Here is a 17656-nt window from a genome sequence, read left to right on the forward strand (position 1 = left end):
TTAATATGATATGATTCGCAAACAACTATGTTAGGACCGTAGCCAAAATTTAAATGTAAAAAAAGCTTTCAGATAAGTAATTGAAAAAACGTAAACTTATTAAACACAAATAATAAAAAATGTTTATATGTGTATACACAATCTTTCAATTCAATTCCGAAGAACGTTTGAGTTTTAAGATCCCCTGACTACATGCTCTTTATCTGAACCACTTTTTTTATATGCGAGTTGTCTGACTGAATGTTGTGTTGCAAACTAAATTTTTTTCGACCATTTTCATCTCATTTAATATTAAAATAGCATAGCACTATAATAACATTAGACACCCTCCCCTTTCTCTTTTACAAGTGTTTCTTCCATTTCTTGTACCATGAAAATGTTCCCTGACAAATGGGTCGAAGTAAACCGTTCCGTCTATACTTTGAAAAATTTATTTCATTTACTTTATAAGCTAAATTAATAAAACGATAGTAGTTAGTTATACTAGTTTAATAATTTTGTTTATTATTCAAAGATTTAGAGAGTTCACGGCAAATTTATATCAGAACAATATAACAGTATACTGTTCTTGTCTTGATTTTGATATGTTTTTCTCTCTGATATTAACAGATTATAATTTTAAACTAGAATAAGAGACTTTTATCACTATAATGGATGATATTCTTTGTGGAAGTAGGTTATGCTATTTATTAATACCAATCCGTAATGGAGGGATAAGGGTAAAGGATAACATTTTTTTCTGTATTGTCCATTTTGTTCACAATTACTTTTTTATATATCTTTTTCCTTTTCTTTACGATTTTTCATTATTTCATTTACCTAACATTTACGTCCTTTAGAACGAGCACCCGCAAGAACGCTACGACACAATTTTGTAGCCTTGCGACGAGCACTTGTTGTAACTTTACATGCCTAAATAATTAATATCACATTGTTATTCATAATATTATTACATTTTTTAATTATTTTAAAGGATAACAATTTTTCTTCAAACCACTTACTTGGAGCTTATATTTACGTTTCTTATCTGGTGGAAGACGGCACCAGCAACGTGCCGCCCTTTTTACGACCTCTCGCGGTTTTAAACCACAGTTACGTTGCTTGAAGTAGCGTAAGTAGTTTAAGTATGGATTGCTTGTTGGAGGTCCTATCTTCATGCATTTATTCTTCTTCTTCTTCCTTACATTGCATTTACGTGGTGCCGATGATAGACGACATGTTAATTTCGTTGGCTTCTTCTTTGGTGCACAAGCCGAAGGTTTCTTCTTCGGTTTTACACAAGGATTTTTACGTTTTTTTGGTCGTTTCTGTACACAGCTGAGCTTCTTTACTGGTTTTTGACAACTAGATTGAGCATTCTTTTTCTGTGATTTATATATTGAATATATTTTATTTTTATCGTGTTAAAAAAACATAAAAAATCTCAAACCTTTATGTTCTCACTACAGTATTTCTTCTTCTCAGCCTCGGATAATTTACTCCACAATTTGGCACCACACTTGGCAGTCTCAATTATATCAGTCGTGCATCCATTTTTTCGCATTTCGCGTAAGAAGTTGAAAAAAGGATTGTTTGTAATCGGTCCAGGACGTGCACATTTTTTCTTCCTTTCTTTCTTACAACGTGCCATTTTACTAAATAAATCTTAGATTTTTGAGAGTTCTTTAAAGTTTATATAATTCTACTTACTCTTAAAATTAGGATTTATTTATTGTTAACAGTACAACATTACACTCTTGGAAGAAACAACTGTTCTCCTAAGCTCAGTCAAAATCTGTATAAGCTTGGGTACTGTGGAATAGACTCAAGACTAATAAATAAAAAAAAATATTATTAGAAGGCATATATTATGTATATAACAAAATGCATTTTATATTAGGGGTATATATGACGTATTTGAAATCCATTAGTGGATTACTAAAATGACTTTGTAGATTATATTCCACACTTTGTATATTTGGTTCCGATTTTAGGTAAAATAAAACCTATATATTTTTAATGTATTAGGTTAGGTTAGGTTAGGTTACTGGGGCCGTCCGAAGACCCACTTAGACCATGAGGTCCATTGTGATAGCCTAAAGAATTTGACACCTGTCCCTATAACCTCCTGGTATTGGCTACAAAGCCATTGACACGAGCTATGGAAATAGAATCTAGCTCTCTTAGTGAATAGAAAAAGTGCGACCCTAAATAGGATAGTCTATGTCTTGCTAAGGCAGGACACTGTAGCAGAAGGCGTGTTGGTGATTCCTCTTCATCATCCTCCATACAATGTCTACAATGTAAGGAGGTCCTGATGTTGAGCCTCACGGCATTGCCTCCCAACGGGCAGTGTCCCGTAATAATTCCCATTATCCTGGATAAATTTGCTCGGGATAGGTTGATTAATTTCCCCGATCTTTTTTTTACTTATTTTTGGCCAAAATTCCTTGGTTTTTATGCAGTTGGTTACTGTTGACCATCTTCTTTCAAACATTTAGCACCCGACAACCTGACAACCTGCGCTATCTAGATCAACAGGAAAATCGTTAACTGCAGTTAGCCATAAGAGGGGAGAAAGTACTCCTCCTTGTGGATCCCCCTATTAACCTTCTTAGTTACTAGCGTTCCCCCTGCGATTGTCCTATCAACCAGCAGTTGGGTAATGACTTCGATTACTCTATTGTCAATACCTAGTTTTCTTAATAAACTTTAATGTATTAAATTAATATAAGAAAATTCGAAAAACTAATTGCTGTTCACTTTTAGATAAAAATTTATCTAAATACTACTACTATGAAAAACTACAAATCAATTCTTTGAGAAGATGGGAAAATTTGTGAAGAAAATCCACAAATCAACTCTTTAACTCTTTAAAATTGGCACATCAAGTAAAAATTGATGCCTAACTCATGTTTAAGCGATAGACGCTGGCTACAACAGATAGAAATATTAGAAGTGTAGTTGCACCTATTTATTTCCATAACACGGATTAAGCAACAGTCGTTGGTTATTATATTGAACATGTTAGACTAAAGTCAGAGTCGTCCTCTGGGCACTAAGTGTGCTTAACCGTGCGTTGACCTTGAGACTGGATCCAAAAAAATTGTCAACAACTTGAAGATTTAGACTTAATTCTGGTATTTCAAGTTCTTTCAGTTATTGAAGATTCTACTTAGTGTTACTCCCAATATCACCGAAAGCAATTTAAAGAATAATTATCGAAAATGTATTTCTGTATAGCCCAATCGTCCGTTGGGCATGAGATTGGATTCAACGATATTGTCAAAAATTTGTAGATACAGACTTAATACTGGTATTTAAAGTTCTTTCAGTTATTGAAGATTCTACTTAGTGTTACTCCTAATATCATCGAAAGCAATTTAAAGAATAATTATCGAAAATGTATTAAATTGTCAAGAAATATGAAGGTGTAGCTCAGGTCTTATAATTCAAATTCTATAAGTACTTAATGATTCTACTTACTGTTAATCCCAATATCCTCAATAGCAATTTAAAGAACAATTATCGAAAATATATCTCTGTATAGCAGCAACTTCCAACAAACTTGAGATCAAAGAAAATTTAATTTCAATTACCAACGACTTATTTAAAGAGAAAGAACTTACCTGCGCAGATTTAATGTTGTACAGGATTTTTGATAAAAGTCGGTATAAAATATATAATCCAAAACTAAAATAATATCAAAATGAATGTATATATTAAAGAAGATGAATTTAATAGATAGTTGCATTTCATACCCTCTCTTATCTTTTTTAATTTTGCAAAATATTAAATATTTAATAAAAATATTTTAAAATGTTCTGTATTTTTTTTTACCATTAAATTTAAAACTAACTAAAAAATTTAGAATACTTATTGAATACATTTTTGAAAAGCTTAATAAAGTAAAATATTTAAAAATTGATTGATGACTAGATAGGATTTATCGATAGTAATTAAAAGTACAAACGTTATGCTTGACTTCGCCGACGCTTAAATACGATTCTTTTTTGCTGGGTTGTTCAATAAGTTCCCGAAGCGCCATCTTTTTATTTCTGATTCAATTAAAATTTTGACGCTTTTTTAATAGAATCTCACTAGTAAACACAGGAAGAATGCCATAAATGGCATCAATACCAAAAACCAATGAAAAAATTTAAAACCTTTTTTTGGAATGAAAAGGTAATAACCGAATAACTGCTACAGAATAAGATCCATAACTTGGACTTGGAAAAAAATGTCTTAAAGTTGTAGAAAATAATTCTTAGTCATTTTTACTACTAATATTTATTCTTTTTTATATATATTCTGCGAACTTACTAAACAAGTCAGTAAGCCTGTACTTAATTTTAATAAAAAGTTGAGAATAGCAAATCATAAAAACCTCTATAAACGTAACTTACCTGCTTAAATCTTACACATATATATATCTAAACTAATCCACTATAGTACTTTAAAGAATTTTTTGGAAATTTATCTAGGAAAAATAAAATTATAATATAATTTAATAAATTTTTTGTATCACTTTCAAAACTTCATTAGGTTAACTTTTTTAAATAATATTTTAACTCACATTAAATGAAGGGAATAATAACACCCAAAGAAATATATAATAATTTAATAATATTTTTTTTGACAATCAGAATTTGTAATAAACTATTTTTACAAATTAAATAACAATTTCAAAGCTAACTCGATAATTAAGTTTTTTTAACGTTATTTAAAGATCGGTCAATTAGAGGTCGATTAGAAGCTCTATTAGTTAGAGACGTGTCAATAAATGCCTTTCAAAATAAATGAACGAATTTTTATCTATCAATGTCATACCTATATATAGCATGGATGTAGTATTTCTGATGCTTATACTGGAAATGTCGTCGAGTGTGTTAATGAATTGTGCACCCAATATCAAAGCCTGGTTTTAGACAAATCTCGACATAGACACAACAGGTGTATTCATGTCTTTTCTTCGAGCCTTTCCTTTTTAGCCAATTGTGATGGATGAGACATAACATGACGTAACCAGTGATTTACGTAAAAATCTGCTTTGATGGCTTAACACCACGGTGTTCTTAACAACCTCAACTAAAAACTTACTCACTACCATTTACACTCGAAACAGTGTCGGATGGTGCCGAGAGTTTAGTCTCCTCTAACGAAAAGCATGCATTACCTAGGGAATACTGTAACCCCTTTCACACGGACTGTGCTTGCTGATGGATGGGACAGCGTACGTAAGCTAGACTTGAAAGATCACCATAAAGATAGAGGTCTGAAACGTATAAAACAAGAACGTCATACTTTTAAGAATGAGTGATTCCTCCATTCAAGTGAAAAGAAACCAATCTAATAAATTGATTATATTGAATATGTCATTTATTTAAAAGAACGCAAACTCTGTCATATAAGCAAATAGCGGAGCGTCACAGATTTTGAATTTTCTCCTATTCAATGATGAACACTGATACATGAGTTAGAGTACAGTTTTCTTCGCATCCATTGAGCAGGTGTTTCTTAGTATTTTGATTTAAAATTTTGTATTAAAACTTAATCATAACTTAACAATCCCTACTTATATTATTTTTGTACCCAAAATTACTCAAATTTTAGTAATATTTATAACTTCTGATATTGTATTTTATCTTAAAAAGCATTACTCAAATTTTTAGCAATTTTCATACTTCCGACTTCATCCTAAGTAAGAAGGAAAATGATGATTTCCTACTGATTTTTCCATTACGATTATTATACTCAGTGCACACTTTAATTTGCCTCTTGAAAGGATAATAATTGTAACAAATTTGCAACAGAAATCGCATCGATGTACAACGAGTCTGATGCACAACGCCAGAGTGAAGGTACACTTCTGACTTCTGAACTGACTGATCAAATACAATGCCTTTCCCATTCCTTCCATCCTCTCCCCAGTTGCTAGTGCTTTTCAATTACAACAATTCAACACTTGATAATGAAGAATTTATCTTGCTGCAGGGAACACGGAACACGGCACACTAAACCCAGCCAGGCAGCACACTTTTACTCCTTTTGTCAGGTGTGCACTGTGTGGTGTTGCAGAAAGTCACTGCAATTTATTTGTGCAATGCCAAGTCATTTGCATTTGAGTAGGAAAGTTTCTGTTCTACTGCGATAAGTTTTGGTTGAAAGGGAATTATTGGAAACGGCTTTAGAATTCAGATTGCACTTGAAGTGCTTAAATATGCCTTGCAAATTATACATTGAAATCGGTATTGTAAAAGTGAAATCGGTAAGACTGCATTTTTGAATTAATCACTACTTATTATCGTAATTGCAATGTGAACTTTAATCTTAGTGTGACCTTTTGGGTGAATGTCTTCATATTATTTTATTTTAACATTTATTTCTTCCAGTTCTTCCAACTAAAGTCTAAAAAAAAAATCTAAATATATTATAACCAGACAGGAAGTTCAATTATTGGCATGACCAAAGTGCTACTCTCTGGAGCTACTAACTATAATTTTTTTAACCACACTTTGTACTGCTCATTGTTAGTTGGCTGAACCGGAAATTGCATATTTTTGTTTAAGTTCAATGTTACATTGTTGAGGAAAACCTCATCAGTCCATCGTGCGCTCCGCTGTTTCATATTAAAAATTCATGCCAGCAAATGCGAGTGTTGAGCTCGTCGTAAAACGGAAATTGAAATATTTCACGCTCACCTGTAAATACATTAAAACTTGTAGACTTTTGTGTATAATGTACACTTCAGCCATAATACACCATTGATAATGCAACAGAAGTGCAATGGAGTAAACATTCCATGGAAAATTTATTCAAAGCACCACTAAGCTTTAAATAGAATTTAAAAGTACTTTGATTGTAATAGATCTCACATTATTGGAGTAAAAGTTGGGCAATTTTAATTATTTTTCTTAAATTCCACTTTGGAAAAAAAATTGTTCACTTATCAATGCTTTGAAAATAATATACTTAGCTAATATATTTTTTTTGCTTTTATACCATATCTGTTATAATTGTTCTTTATAACCCATTGTCAAGTAGGTAGGCCAACGTGCTGAAAATAACACCAAGTTCTTAATTTGAAGGAACTACGTTGAGAGAAATTAAAATGAAAGGTATGAAATGGTTTCGTGGGATTAGCCAAAAAGCCATGCACTATACCTAAAAGAATAGTGAAAATTAGGTTAAGATAACCCATATCAAGTTTTAGGATTTTTGCCCTATCAGTACGACGTTAACACAATTTGAATAGCGTGAGACATATATAAACTGTAAAAAATTTAAAGCTTCAATAATTGTATACTTTAAGAAAAAAAATGGATTAATTAAAGATACCTAACTGCACATGGCTATATCCTAGCAGTTTTCTTTCTTCGTGGGGTTCATGAGGTTTCAATAGATTAAAAGTACAACGAGCCTTTTATGATAAAGTCATGATAAATAGGTTAAGTGATAAGGTATACGAATGAAAAGTCGAATGAATCGTGTTTCATTGTGGGTTTGCTGCAAGAAATATTTAGATTGAAAACGCAACCCTCCATCCATAATAAAAGGTTTAAATTATAAGAAATGCCAATAAAAAGTAAAATCAGTTGTCTTTCTTCGTAGTCTTAGTGGTCCAATAGATTAAACGTACTACAAATGATACCATGATAAAAGGGTTAAATGAAAGAAAATTCAAATACAAAGTGTGATTATTTATCTTTCTTCGGTAGACTTGAGAGAACCAATAGATTAAAAGTACAATCAGTCTACTATAACAAATGGATTAATTAGTGAGAAATAAGAACGAAAAGTGTGATATATCATGAAGAGATGAAGTAATAAGCTATGCAGTGGAAGTGAGTTTATGTAAATCTCAGGACTATATCTTTCAACAGTGACTAACCCACAAATAAGTTAAGTGAGTGAATGTAAATCTAAGGATTATATCTTTCAAAAGTGACTTACCCATAAATAGGTTAGGATGAGATTTGTGTGTACCATTGAACAATTTAGTAGACATATGGACGCACAAAGCTTCAATTTGTTAAACGTTAAGAATAGAAGAATCAATAAGGACCAATTAACTGTCCTTAATAGTCGTACCATATGACATATAGAGAAAGTTTCTTCCTAATAAATAAAAGACGGAAAGCTATTAAGCAACGAATTACTTTAAGATTACGGAATCGAAGAGAATATCTGAAATCTCGTTTACAATATTTTTTCGATATAGATGAATCGATGAGTGAGATAAAACAGCGAAATATGCTAAACCTCCATAATAATATTAGAGGTTTATTGGAATAATTTAATTTTCTTCATTTTTGGTAATAGGAAAGCTTACGAGATGTTATGATTTCATTTAACTCCACTCTTGGTGCACTCTTATCTCAATATTATTCCTCACTCACTTCTTATGGTATATCTTAAAACTTTTAATCTTCGAGGACTAATGTTTATAATCAATGCTTCATATATTGCACAATATCATGCGATAGAACTTTATTCATATTCTTCCATTTTGTTTAGGTTGCCTTCTTCATCACTTATACATTTCTATATGAACTATTTTAGACATTATTTTTGTATATATCTTCCAAATAGTCACAATAATCCTCAAACGATGCAGTAACGTGTTGACATAGTTTTCAACTCTTTCAAAATATACATATCTTCCAATCATATCTTCTGTTATAACCTGATTAAATTTGTTAGAATCTCTTCTGAGGAATATTTCATTTTCTTGTGTTTATTTTAAATATATTGTTAAGAAAAATATCTATTTGACTATATCTGTTTGGTTTCCTTATCTTTTTAGAAGTTAATTTATGTGTTATATGCCTTTATCATATAATAATAATTTTTTAAATTTATATAAAAGAGTAGAATGGTTAAGTACTGTTATTCCAATGAGCTATTTTTATGATATAGAACTTCAAAATTCAATTTAGCATTGTAGAGTTCTACTAAATGGATTATAAAAATGTTTAAACTCTCTATTGGAGAATACCCTTCTTCTGTCAGATCCTTGCATCAAGTATAAATGAAACGAAAAAATAAATGTCATGAAATTGATGTTGATTAATGAAAACAAAATGAATTTAGAATAAATAAAAAGTTACATTTTCTCACATGATATAACATATTGTTATAAAACATTTTTTTGGCTCATCTAATTTTATAGAAAACATCTATTACTAAGACTCTCACTCCAAAGAAAATTTCCTTACGTCGCTAAAAATATATAAAGCAGAACTAAAATCAACAACTCACTTAGCAAAAAACTTTCCAATAAGTAAATATGCAACTAAAATAATGAAATAAAAAACATTTTACCTTCATCCATACCTCCGCCCATACCATAAGACGAAAAACTTCGTACGAGCTGGGCTGTCCGCAAAAGTTTTAAGTCTTCAAACAAAATAAATCAATTTTCTAGCATAAAAACGCTACCATTTACCACTTTTGTCGCTTTGCTTCATACGCCGTCACAAGACAACAAGAAAAAAAAATGAAAAATGTTGCTTACACGCGATTACACCCACTAAAAAAACACAGATGACCCATTCGATTGGGATACCAACGCCTCTAACAAACAACAAGTAAAAAAGTAGCGGAATTCTTCTGAGCTTTTCTTCATGCGAGCCATGCCGAAATGTGCTCCCGCCAAAGCGTAACATTATGATTGATGGCTTTAATTTACACAAAGTGTCCAGTTAGGTTGATGGCACCCCAACCATTCGTCCCATGCTTATCCCTCCAAATAAACAACACAAACATTTTCAACCCGCATAATCCACTTTTTGTGGTATTCGCCTTTTCTCAATCGTTGTTTTTAATGCGCGCCGTCTATTCAACAGCAGGACTTGCAGTGCAGAATCCTGGCTAACAGAATAATTTTGATTCGTGTCTTTTCTTAAGATTTCCATGAAAGAATACAAGAAATAAAAGAATTTCTTATAGAACAAAAAAACAAGAAAATATTGCTCATGACTTTTTATAAGTTGAGATTTTTATCATTTCAGATTGCGTTTGTCTGCGTAGATATTTTACTCGTTCCTCCATTCAAAATGCCTTGTACGGTCTTATTCTCATTCTCATCCGTCCAATTCTTGTACTTATTCTTGTATTTTAAATACTTAATTCCTTGAAAATATGGCATAAATACTGCACTCCACAAAAAGCAAAAAGCAAAAAGGAAAAAGGGAATGAAATTTATGAAAAATTCGTTCGCAGTCATCTCGCATTTCTTTCATAATTTATTACAGCGCTAATCGCTTAGCAGTGCGTTCCTTTCGTCTTAATATTTTGCTCCCAATTTACAACCACTGGAAACGGAAGTGGGTGCGTCGTCTTACGGGCTTAAGCCCGTTAAATTTGGTTTTCTCTGAATAATTTCGATGCCTGCAGTTGATAAAAATTTTACGTTTCACAAAATTTAAGAAAACAAAAAAAAAGTTTTTTTTTTCTTCGTAGGTTTACGCTTGTAAGAGCATAAAAATGTATTTCACTGAAAGAGTCAAAAATTAATTACATTAAAAAAATAATTAATGCCTTTTTCCGTAATTTTTTAAAACATTTTTAACTCAGTCAATTTAAAAATGTTTAAGACACTTAAAGAAAATAAAGAAAATAATTAAATAAAATTTTCCTGGCACTTTATTAATAAAAATTTTTATATTTTAACACTATTTTGTATTTGAAAATACAAAAAAAAAGATTAGAAGACACTGAAGGAATTCATATCTAATAATAATAATAAGTATATTAAGTATATATAATAAGTATATTTCTCTGAAACGAATATTACTTAAACAAAATTAAAATAACCATATGGCGATGGGCGCCTTGTAAACTAAACCCGAACCACATATCTTCGCCAAATAAAATACCATTAACTCTTTGAATTAAGCATAAACCGCTAAGCATTGAAATACTGGATATGAAGTCTAGCCAACTACTTACAATTAAGGGCATTGCTATATTACACAAGAGTCCAACATTATATGACGGGAAGTGTCATAGCTCTCAGTTCGCAGACATCTATCCAGTGGAAGGTCATGTATTTTACATCCTTACAAGAATGTAGAATAAAATAGATAATGTGAAGACAGCGATAATGTGTGAGAGATATACTTCAATATATCTAGCAGAGTTCCTGCAATGTATTATCGGTAGATTATATTGCAAATGTGGACAATTTAGCCCCTAGCCCCATTGAACATGCCACTAAACAACACTGTTGGGGTGTGCAGAAGATAGTCAAAAATTACTGCACAAAATTACTCCACTATCCAATCAAGCAATCACTATTGTGATAAAGTTGGTGTAAAGTTGACAACTCAGGAGAAAAACATCATAAGAATGATTACTGTGTGATGTGTGAGAAGTCATCACATCTAGAACAGGCACATATAAAACTCTCATGGACTAACAGTATCTCTCCATGTTCAATTCACTTTATAAATTGTAGTATGAAACTCTTATTGAAGAGTTTTTTCTTCATTCATTATTTATCGCTTATTTATCGTTTTTATATTTTATTTATTTTTTTTCCAGCTCTTTGTTTAGTCAGATAATCGTCGGCATACCAAGTAAGCTTGTTCTTGTTTATTTCGTTGGTTCAAAATTTCATATCGCAACTTTAAAATCTATCTTATTAAGATTAACAATAAGATAACATGTATATTTAAGCAAAATATTTAAGGTTACTCTATAGTTGTGGTTTCACTTAATGTTTTTGAGTATTTCAACCACGAACTATAAACACTCTGCTATAAACAATCTATTATAAACACTGCTCCAGCTACTCCTTCAGTGAGGTAACCATCCGTATATTGTTATTATATTACAGCTGCTTTTACCTAGCGCTTCTGAGTATTTTCATCCCAAACTACAAATATCCACTCCATCTTCTTCTTTAGTGAGGGAAGGGGACGTATACCCAATTAGCATGTTCTGTCTTATCTTAAAATTCATTAATAAGCTTCTCCAGCTCCTCCTTCATTGAGGCAACTTTAAGTATACGAAATTGTGCCTTATTAAATAACTTAAGTCTTTTAGATATTATATATACCATCTCAACTATAAGATGTCTCTTATTGACATCAAATAATGTAATTAAAATATCAATACAATTAAAATTTTTGATTGTTATATTATTAGAGCTGCTATAAATCCTTACACATTATAAACCCCTTTTCGTACACCAAGTTAAAACATAATTAAAATTTTAGATCGGTATAATATTAGAGCTACTATAAATCCTCACACACTATAAATCCTGTTTCGTATACCAAGTTAGCATGTTCTAGTTTAACTTACATCCGCTCATACATCATTACACCCGATCATAAAATGCGAAAACCGACAGGCTACGTAGCAGTATCTAATCTCAGAGTAATCTCTAGCCGCACGGGAAGGTATGCAGATCTTAGATCTTTTATCAAATAATCACAAAGCTTTTGAGGAATACCACAATTAGTCAGTGAGAAGGTGGGCCTCTGCAGAAACTCCCCAACTATCAAAGATTAGAAATGCCCAGATGCACTAACTCGGTATAGACTCAACATGAACTTGAACCATTCCTACTGACATCAATGTATCTTATTGATAACCAATAATATTTACATTTAAACTCCATTAAAATTTCAGATTGTTATATTTTAAGTGCTGCGTTTTTCTATCGTATACCTACTTAGCACGTTAGAGTTCATCTTACAGTTTTAAGATATGTGTTACATGTAGCAAAGCCTCAAATACTACCTTAAAGCAATTACAGATAGCTCAAAACCTGGCTTTAAGAAGACTGTTTACGATTCCATGGTATATTAGATCAACTCGGTGAAAAAATATATCAGAGACAGAGCTCTAAAATTATTCACTAAAGTTGATACGCTACTTAATCCCGCCCTAACAATCCTCAAGTCCACTTCTGGATTCTCAGGAAGATATGCTGATTTAAGGTCCGTCATCAACTAAAAGACAAACAAATTATATGATTTCTTTGCCTAGTTAAAGCCTAGTGTGGGGTAGTGATAAGCCCCCCAGCCATTATAGAGTAAAAGTGCATAATGGCACTAACTCAAGAACAAGAAGAAAAAGAAGAAGAAGATATGCCATCCTTACTGTAAGATGTATCTTATTCATATCGAATAATATTTATTTTTCCATTTAAACACTATTAAAATTTCAGATATTATAGAAGCTGCTTACTATAAATCCTGTTTTTAATTAAATTAATTAATTTTATTTTAATGTCAAATGGTTTTTTTATTTTAAAATGTATTTAAAGTACAAAGATATCATTTCAAATGAAAGCAGCAATAAAATCTTCAAACCAATATAAAATCAAATAAATAAACAGAAATTTTATTTGTGAAATCTAATGAGAATAAATGAATGAATTTTACCTTATTGGCTTTCGCTTCCATTAACACTCAAAAGCCGACAACAAAACTACCGAAATTGCCAGGAGGAAGTGTGTAATTAAAATGTGAAAAAGGACTTTGATATCAATTTTAATTTATACCACATTTAAACAACCACAAGCTGGCAAATACACACACATACACACACACATACGCACGCAACATACGCTAGTAAACAACAGTAACAACAGATAAATATGCATATATGCACGAGTGCTTATATGAGGCAGGATGTATGGATTGGCGCACACACACACATACGCAGAAGCCGCATGCCTTCACATCTTACACAGACACTCCACATAGACATAAAGTGTATGGAATTAATTGTCACAATTCTGTAATTTAAATTAATCAGAAGACACTTTACAGCAAATTACCACTGTGAACGCATTTCAGCCAAAAGCAAAAGCAAAAGCGGCGGCAGTGGTAATAGCAGCAGCGTTGGTAGCAGCGATGGTGGCAGCGTTGATGGCAGCGGCAGCAGGAAGAGGATGTGTAATGGGAAGCCAAGTACAAAAGTTGACAAAAGTTGTTGTGTGCCAAGCGAGAAAACAGTAAGAAAAACGAGAGGAAAAAATTCGAGACGACAGGAAAATGACTTAAACGTTGCCAAAGACTTTTCACGAAAGGATTGAGTTTCAAGCCAGCCAAAAGGCAGAATATAACCGCAACATTAGCGCGACGAAGTGGAAAGAAGTGGCAAGAAGCAAGGAAATTATATGCCAATGTGAGGACGATTTGATTTTCATAAAAATAGTTTTTTATTTTTTTTTTTTTTGTTTTCCTTAATTATGAAACTTAAGTTTTTATTTACATAAAATAAACATACATATAGCATAAGAAATCCTTTAATGGTTTTTAAAAACCTAATAATGAAGTATTTTATTTGCGTAGGAATAAAACTTTCACTATCTTAGAATATTTCGTTTGATGCGAAAATCTTCGAAGCATAAAATTAACTCATGTGTTTTATGGTCATTAAATGCCAATGGAATTTTCACTAAATAAACATTTACAAACTATACTTTTATATCAAACATACATGAAGAAAAAAGAAAAAGAATTTAAATAGTCTCATATAACCAAGCATATCCTTCTGTGCTCTATTCATACACACTCCTGCACTCCTGCACCCCTGCGCTCCTGCGCTACTAAAGTTACAAATTTTGGTTAAATTTGCTTTTAATTCTAATACCCTTTTGGGACTCTACTGCTGTACAAACAAACCCATAAAAATTTTCGAAACGTACTTCGACAAATTAGTTAATTACCAAGCAACATAATCCCATAGTTTTCACTTTGATCTTTAACCTAAACCCAACTTACCCGTAAATCATAAAAATACAATTTATACATTTATAGCCATGCAGTGACGTTGAGGACAACATGATGCGCTGCTTCCTATACATTCTCATACATCGTGTCCTGTCCTCTACCACAGTTACTTTATTATAAGCTTAATATCTTTACTAATATTTATGCAGCCATTAACCATCAGCAGCACACGTCTGAAGCCATCACAAAGTTGCTTATCACCTACACGTCAATCGTCAATAAACAAAATTAACAATTCACATTCCATGGTCCACTCGTTTTAGTTCAGTTTAGCAAGTTTAGTTTCATTTAGCCAAAGATGCCTGTAGGGTTCATGATGGTTTGGTTTATGTCCCAGCATCGATAGTCAATCTACAAACAGAGACACACTCCATTGTATTCCATTTTATCTAATATAAGTTTGTCAGGCAAATGTTTGTGTGTCTGCTTGTGTGGCTGTGTAAATTTGCATTAGTATAAGTGTCCTTTTCCTATGCAAACAATGAAATATTCAAAGTTCATAATGTAAATTACCACAAGTTCCATGGTCGAGTGGGTAGCCACTTGGTAGTGTTGACAAACAGCTTCACCTGCTTATCATAAATTGGCAAATTAGCATTAGCATAGCTTCCACTTCAGTGTCCCAGTGTGTTGGTGCATGCTTTGCTCTTGTACGTGTGTACACAATTTTTCCATCATAGCAAAAATAATGTAAATATTTGCTAAAGGACACAGGACACAAGATGATATCTCAAGGATAACGAATTAAAATGTTGAAAAATATATTGTATCACAAATATACTTTTTAGTAGAATCCATAATTATTGTAGTATGCAAATTGTAAACTAATACCAAATAAATAAGTAAGGTTTTATACACAACGGATGCTAACTTAGATATTCTTAATAGAAAGTATAATGAGAAACAGATGATAAAGAAAATAAAATAAACTTTTTATTAGGATTTGAAATTATGGTAGTATAAAAGTTTTTATATATTATGAGTGTTAACTTGGATCCTCTTAATGAAAAGTATAATGTGAAATAGGTAAGAAATAAAGACAACATATTTTGGTATAAAACATACCAAAAAGTACAACTCGGACTTATCAGATAAAATAGTAAAGAATACAACTCTGTGCATTTATATGTTATTATATTGTTTTGTTTCCTATATATATCATTCTTTCTAATAAAGTATATGACACTGAACGGTCGTGCATTTTTCCTGTGGATGATCTAACAATATATAATGTGTTAAAATCTATAGACTTCTTGTTAGAATCTATAATAATTGTAGTATAGAAATTCTAAACTAACATCAAATTAATAAGTAAGGTTTTAATCAATGAATGTTAGCTTAGATTCTCTGAATAAGAATTAATTAAGAAATTGACAATAAATAAAGAAAACATAATATTTAGTTACACTATGTTAGGTTATATCAACGGTCCTAAAGAACCACTTTCCAAAAACGACCAAGTCTATATCCTCGTTGAGTTTGTCTACCAAAAACCGCTCAACACACCGAAAAAGAGCTATAAGGAACTGTCTCTCTTGTGACACACAACCGGAGATGGAAATCTGGTACCACGGGTGTCAGGAGCCACAGCTTCGGTTAGATTGACTAATAAAGGGAGTGTTATAGTGGCTGTGGTTAAAACCCAATATACGTGGGTAGAATAACTATATCCATTTACCCTCATTTAATGTAGAGTTTTCTAATTGGATGGTGTAACCCAAAGATTAACAGAAGTGTTAAAGAGGCCTGGGTAGAATAATTGTATTCATTTACATTCATTCCATGTACAGTTTTCTAACTGAATGATGTAACCCAAAGATTAATAAAAGCGTTAAATAGGACTCGCTCCTCACCAAGGAGAAAAGAATATCGAAAAGCATGTTCGAAATAAATTCGAATATTTCAATTACTTTCAAAAATCTTTTTTGTATTGTTTTATTTTTAAATCAAAAAAATTAGTGTTCTGAAAATTTGCTGTACGATAAAAAGTAATACACTTTATATGTCATTATGAATATTAATAATTCGAAATCGATTCGAAATAAATTCGAACATCTTAATTGTTTTTGCAATTTTTTTTGATATTGGTTTAATATTTAATTTTAAATTAAAAAAATTAGTGTTCCGTAAAGCTGTGCAATAGACGCTAAAACATTTTATATGTCATAATGAAAGTAATGATAATATTGATTATAATTAACTAGGAATTATCGAGAGATTGGTAAAATATCTGTATGACGTTCGATTATTCCAATGTATCTAGTTAAAATTTATTAAACAGTAGTTTTACAAATTGCAAATAAACTCAGTATAACTAATATAACTTAATTATTAATTTCTTTCATTTTTTTCACATGGTTAATATATAGGAATATAATATATTTTTCAAGACAAGTAGAAAAATTTCGCAATAACTACGAATAAGCAAATAAATATGCTCTTATCTGAAAATTAATATATTTGTCTTAAATACAAAATTTTTTAACTTTATCCTTTCTATCAATTCACAAGTAAATTTATATATAAACATACAATTACTATATATAATATTTTTATTTTATAAATTTAACCCTTCTTCTCGAGATTTTATAAATCTCCTTTGAAATGAGCAATTTACTTTATTATTCATTAAAGTAATTTATCAAACCTTTTATCTTAAGCACAACTTAAACATTTCAGTTTGAATTTTAATTCAGACTGAATGCAATCGCAATAAATATTTTTAATCTCTGCTTTGAGTTCATAAAGCACAATAAAAATGTGTAGGTTAAATTAATATAAGACAAGTAACAAGGACCAAGGACTAAGGACCAAGGAGCAAGGAGCATAACAGAGTAAAGCAAAATAAAATATGTACAAGTTAATATTGTAGAGGGAAGCAATTTCAAAGAAAATGCCTCTGGAGTAAAAAAGCTTTTCAC

At 31.2% G+C, this 17656-nt stretch overlaps 1 protein-coding gene across 3 annotated transcripts; it reads right to left on the bottom strand.

The window, feature by feature from the left end:
- Positions 1-474: 474 nt before the first annotated feature.
- On the bottom strand, positions 475-4409 carry LOC119670631. Of its 3 annotated transcripts, XM_038080965.1 has the most exons (8): positions 4386-4409; positions 3609-3672; positions 3466-3546; positions 1690-1810; positions 1430-1634; positions 1002-1364; positions 788-912; positions 475-756 (listed from the first exon to the last, which is right to left on the bottom strand). In XM_038080965.1, exons 5-7 carry the CDS (start codon positions 1628-1630, stop codon positions 820-822), a joined length of 657 nt encoding a protein of 218 aa, XP_037936893.1. In that variant the 5' UTR covers positions 1631-1634; positions 1690-1810; positions 3466-3546; positions 3609-3672; positions 4386-4409; the 3' UTR covers positions 475-756; positions 788-819. The 3 variants fall into 3 exon arrangements, with proteins under 3 accessions (XP_037936893.1, XP_037936892.1, XP_037936894.1); XM_038080964.1 differs by having other exon boundaries at positions 475-912; XM_038080966.1 differs by lacking the exon at positions 4386-4409 and adding an exon at positions 3741-3761 and having other exon boundaries at positions 475-912.
- Positions 4410-17656: the final 13247 nt, after the last annotated feature.

The sequence above is a fragment of the Teleopsis dalmanni genome, chromosome 1 (assembly GCF_002237135.1).
Source record: "Teleopsis dalmanni isolate 2A chromosome 1, ASM223713v2, whole genome shotgun sequence".
Classification (NCBI taxonomy): Eukaryota; Metazoa; Arthropoda; class Insecta; order Diptera; family Diopsidae; genus Teleopsis; species Teleopsis dalmanni.

Bases quoted from the DNA above. Each gene is read 5' to 3' on its own strand.
- LOC119670631 (XM_038080965.1), bottom strand. From the start codon at position 1,630: ATGGCACGTTGTAAGAAAGAAAGGAAGAAAAAATGTGCACGTCCTGGA. The intron at 1,365-1,429 runs GTTTGAGATTTT...TATAAATCACAG, and splicing joins ACTGTAGTGAGAACATAAAG to AAAAAGAATGCTCAATCTAG. The intron at 913-1,001 runs GTAAGTGGTTTG...TTAATTATTTAG, and splicing joins AACGTAAATATAAGCTCCAA to GCATGTAAAGTTACAACAAG.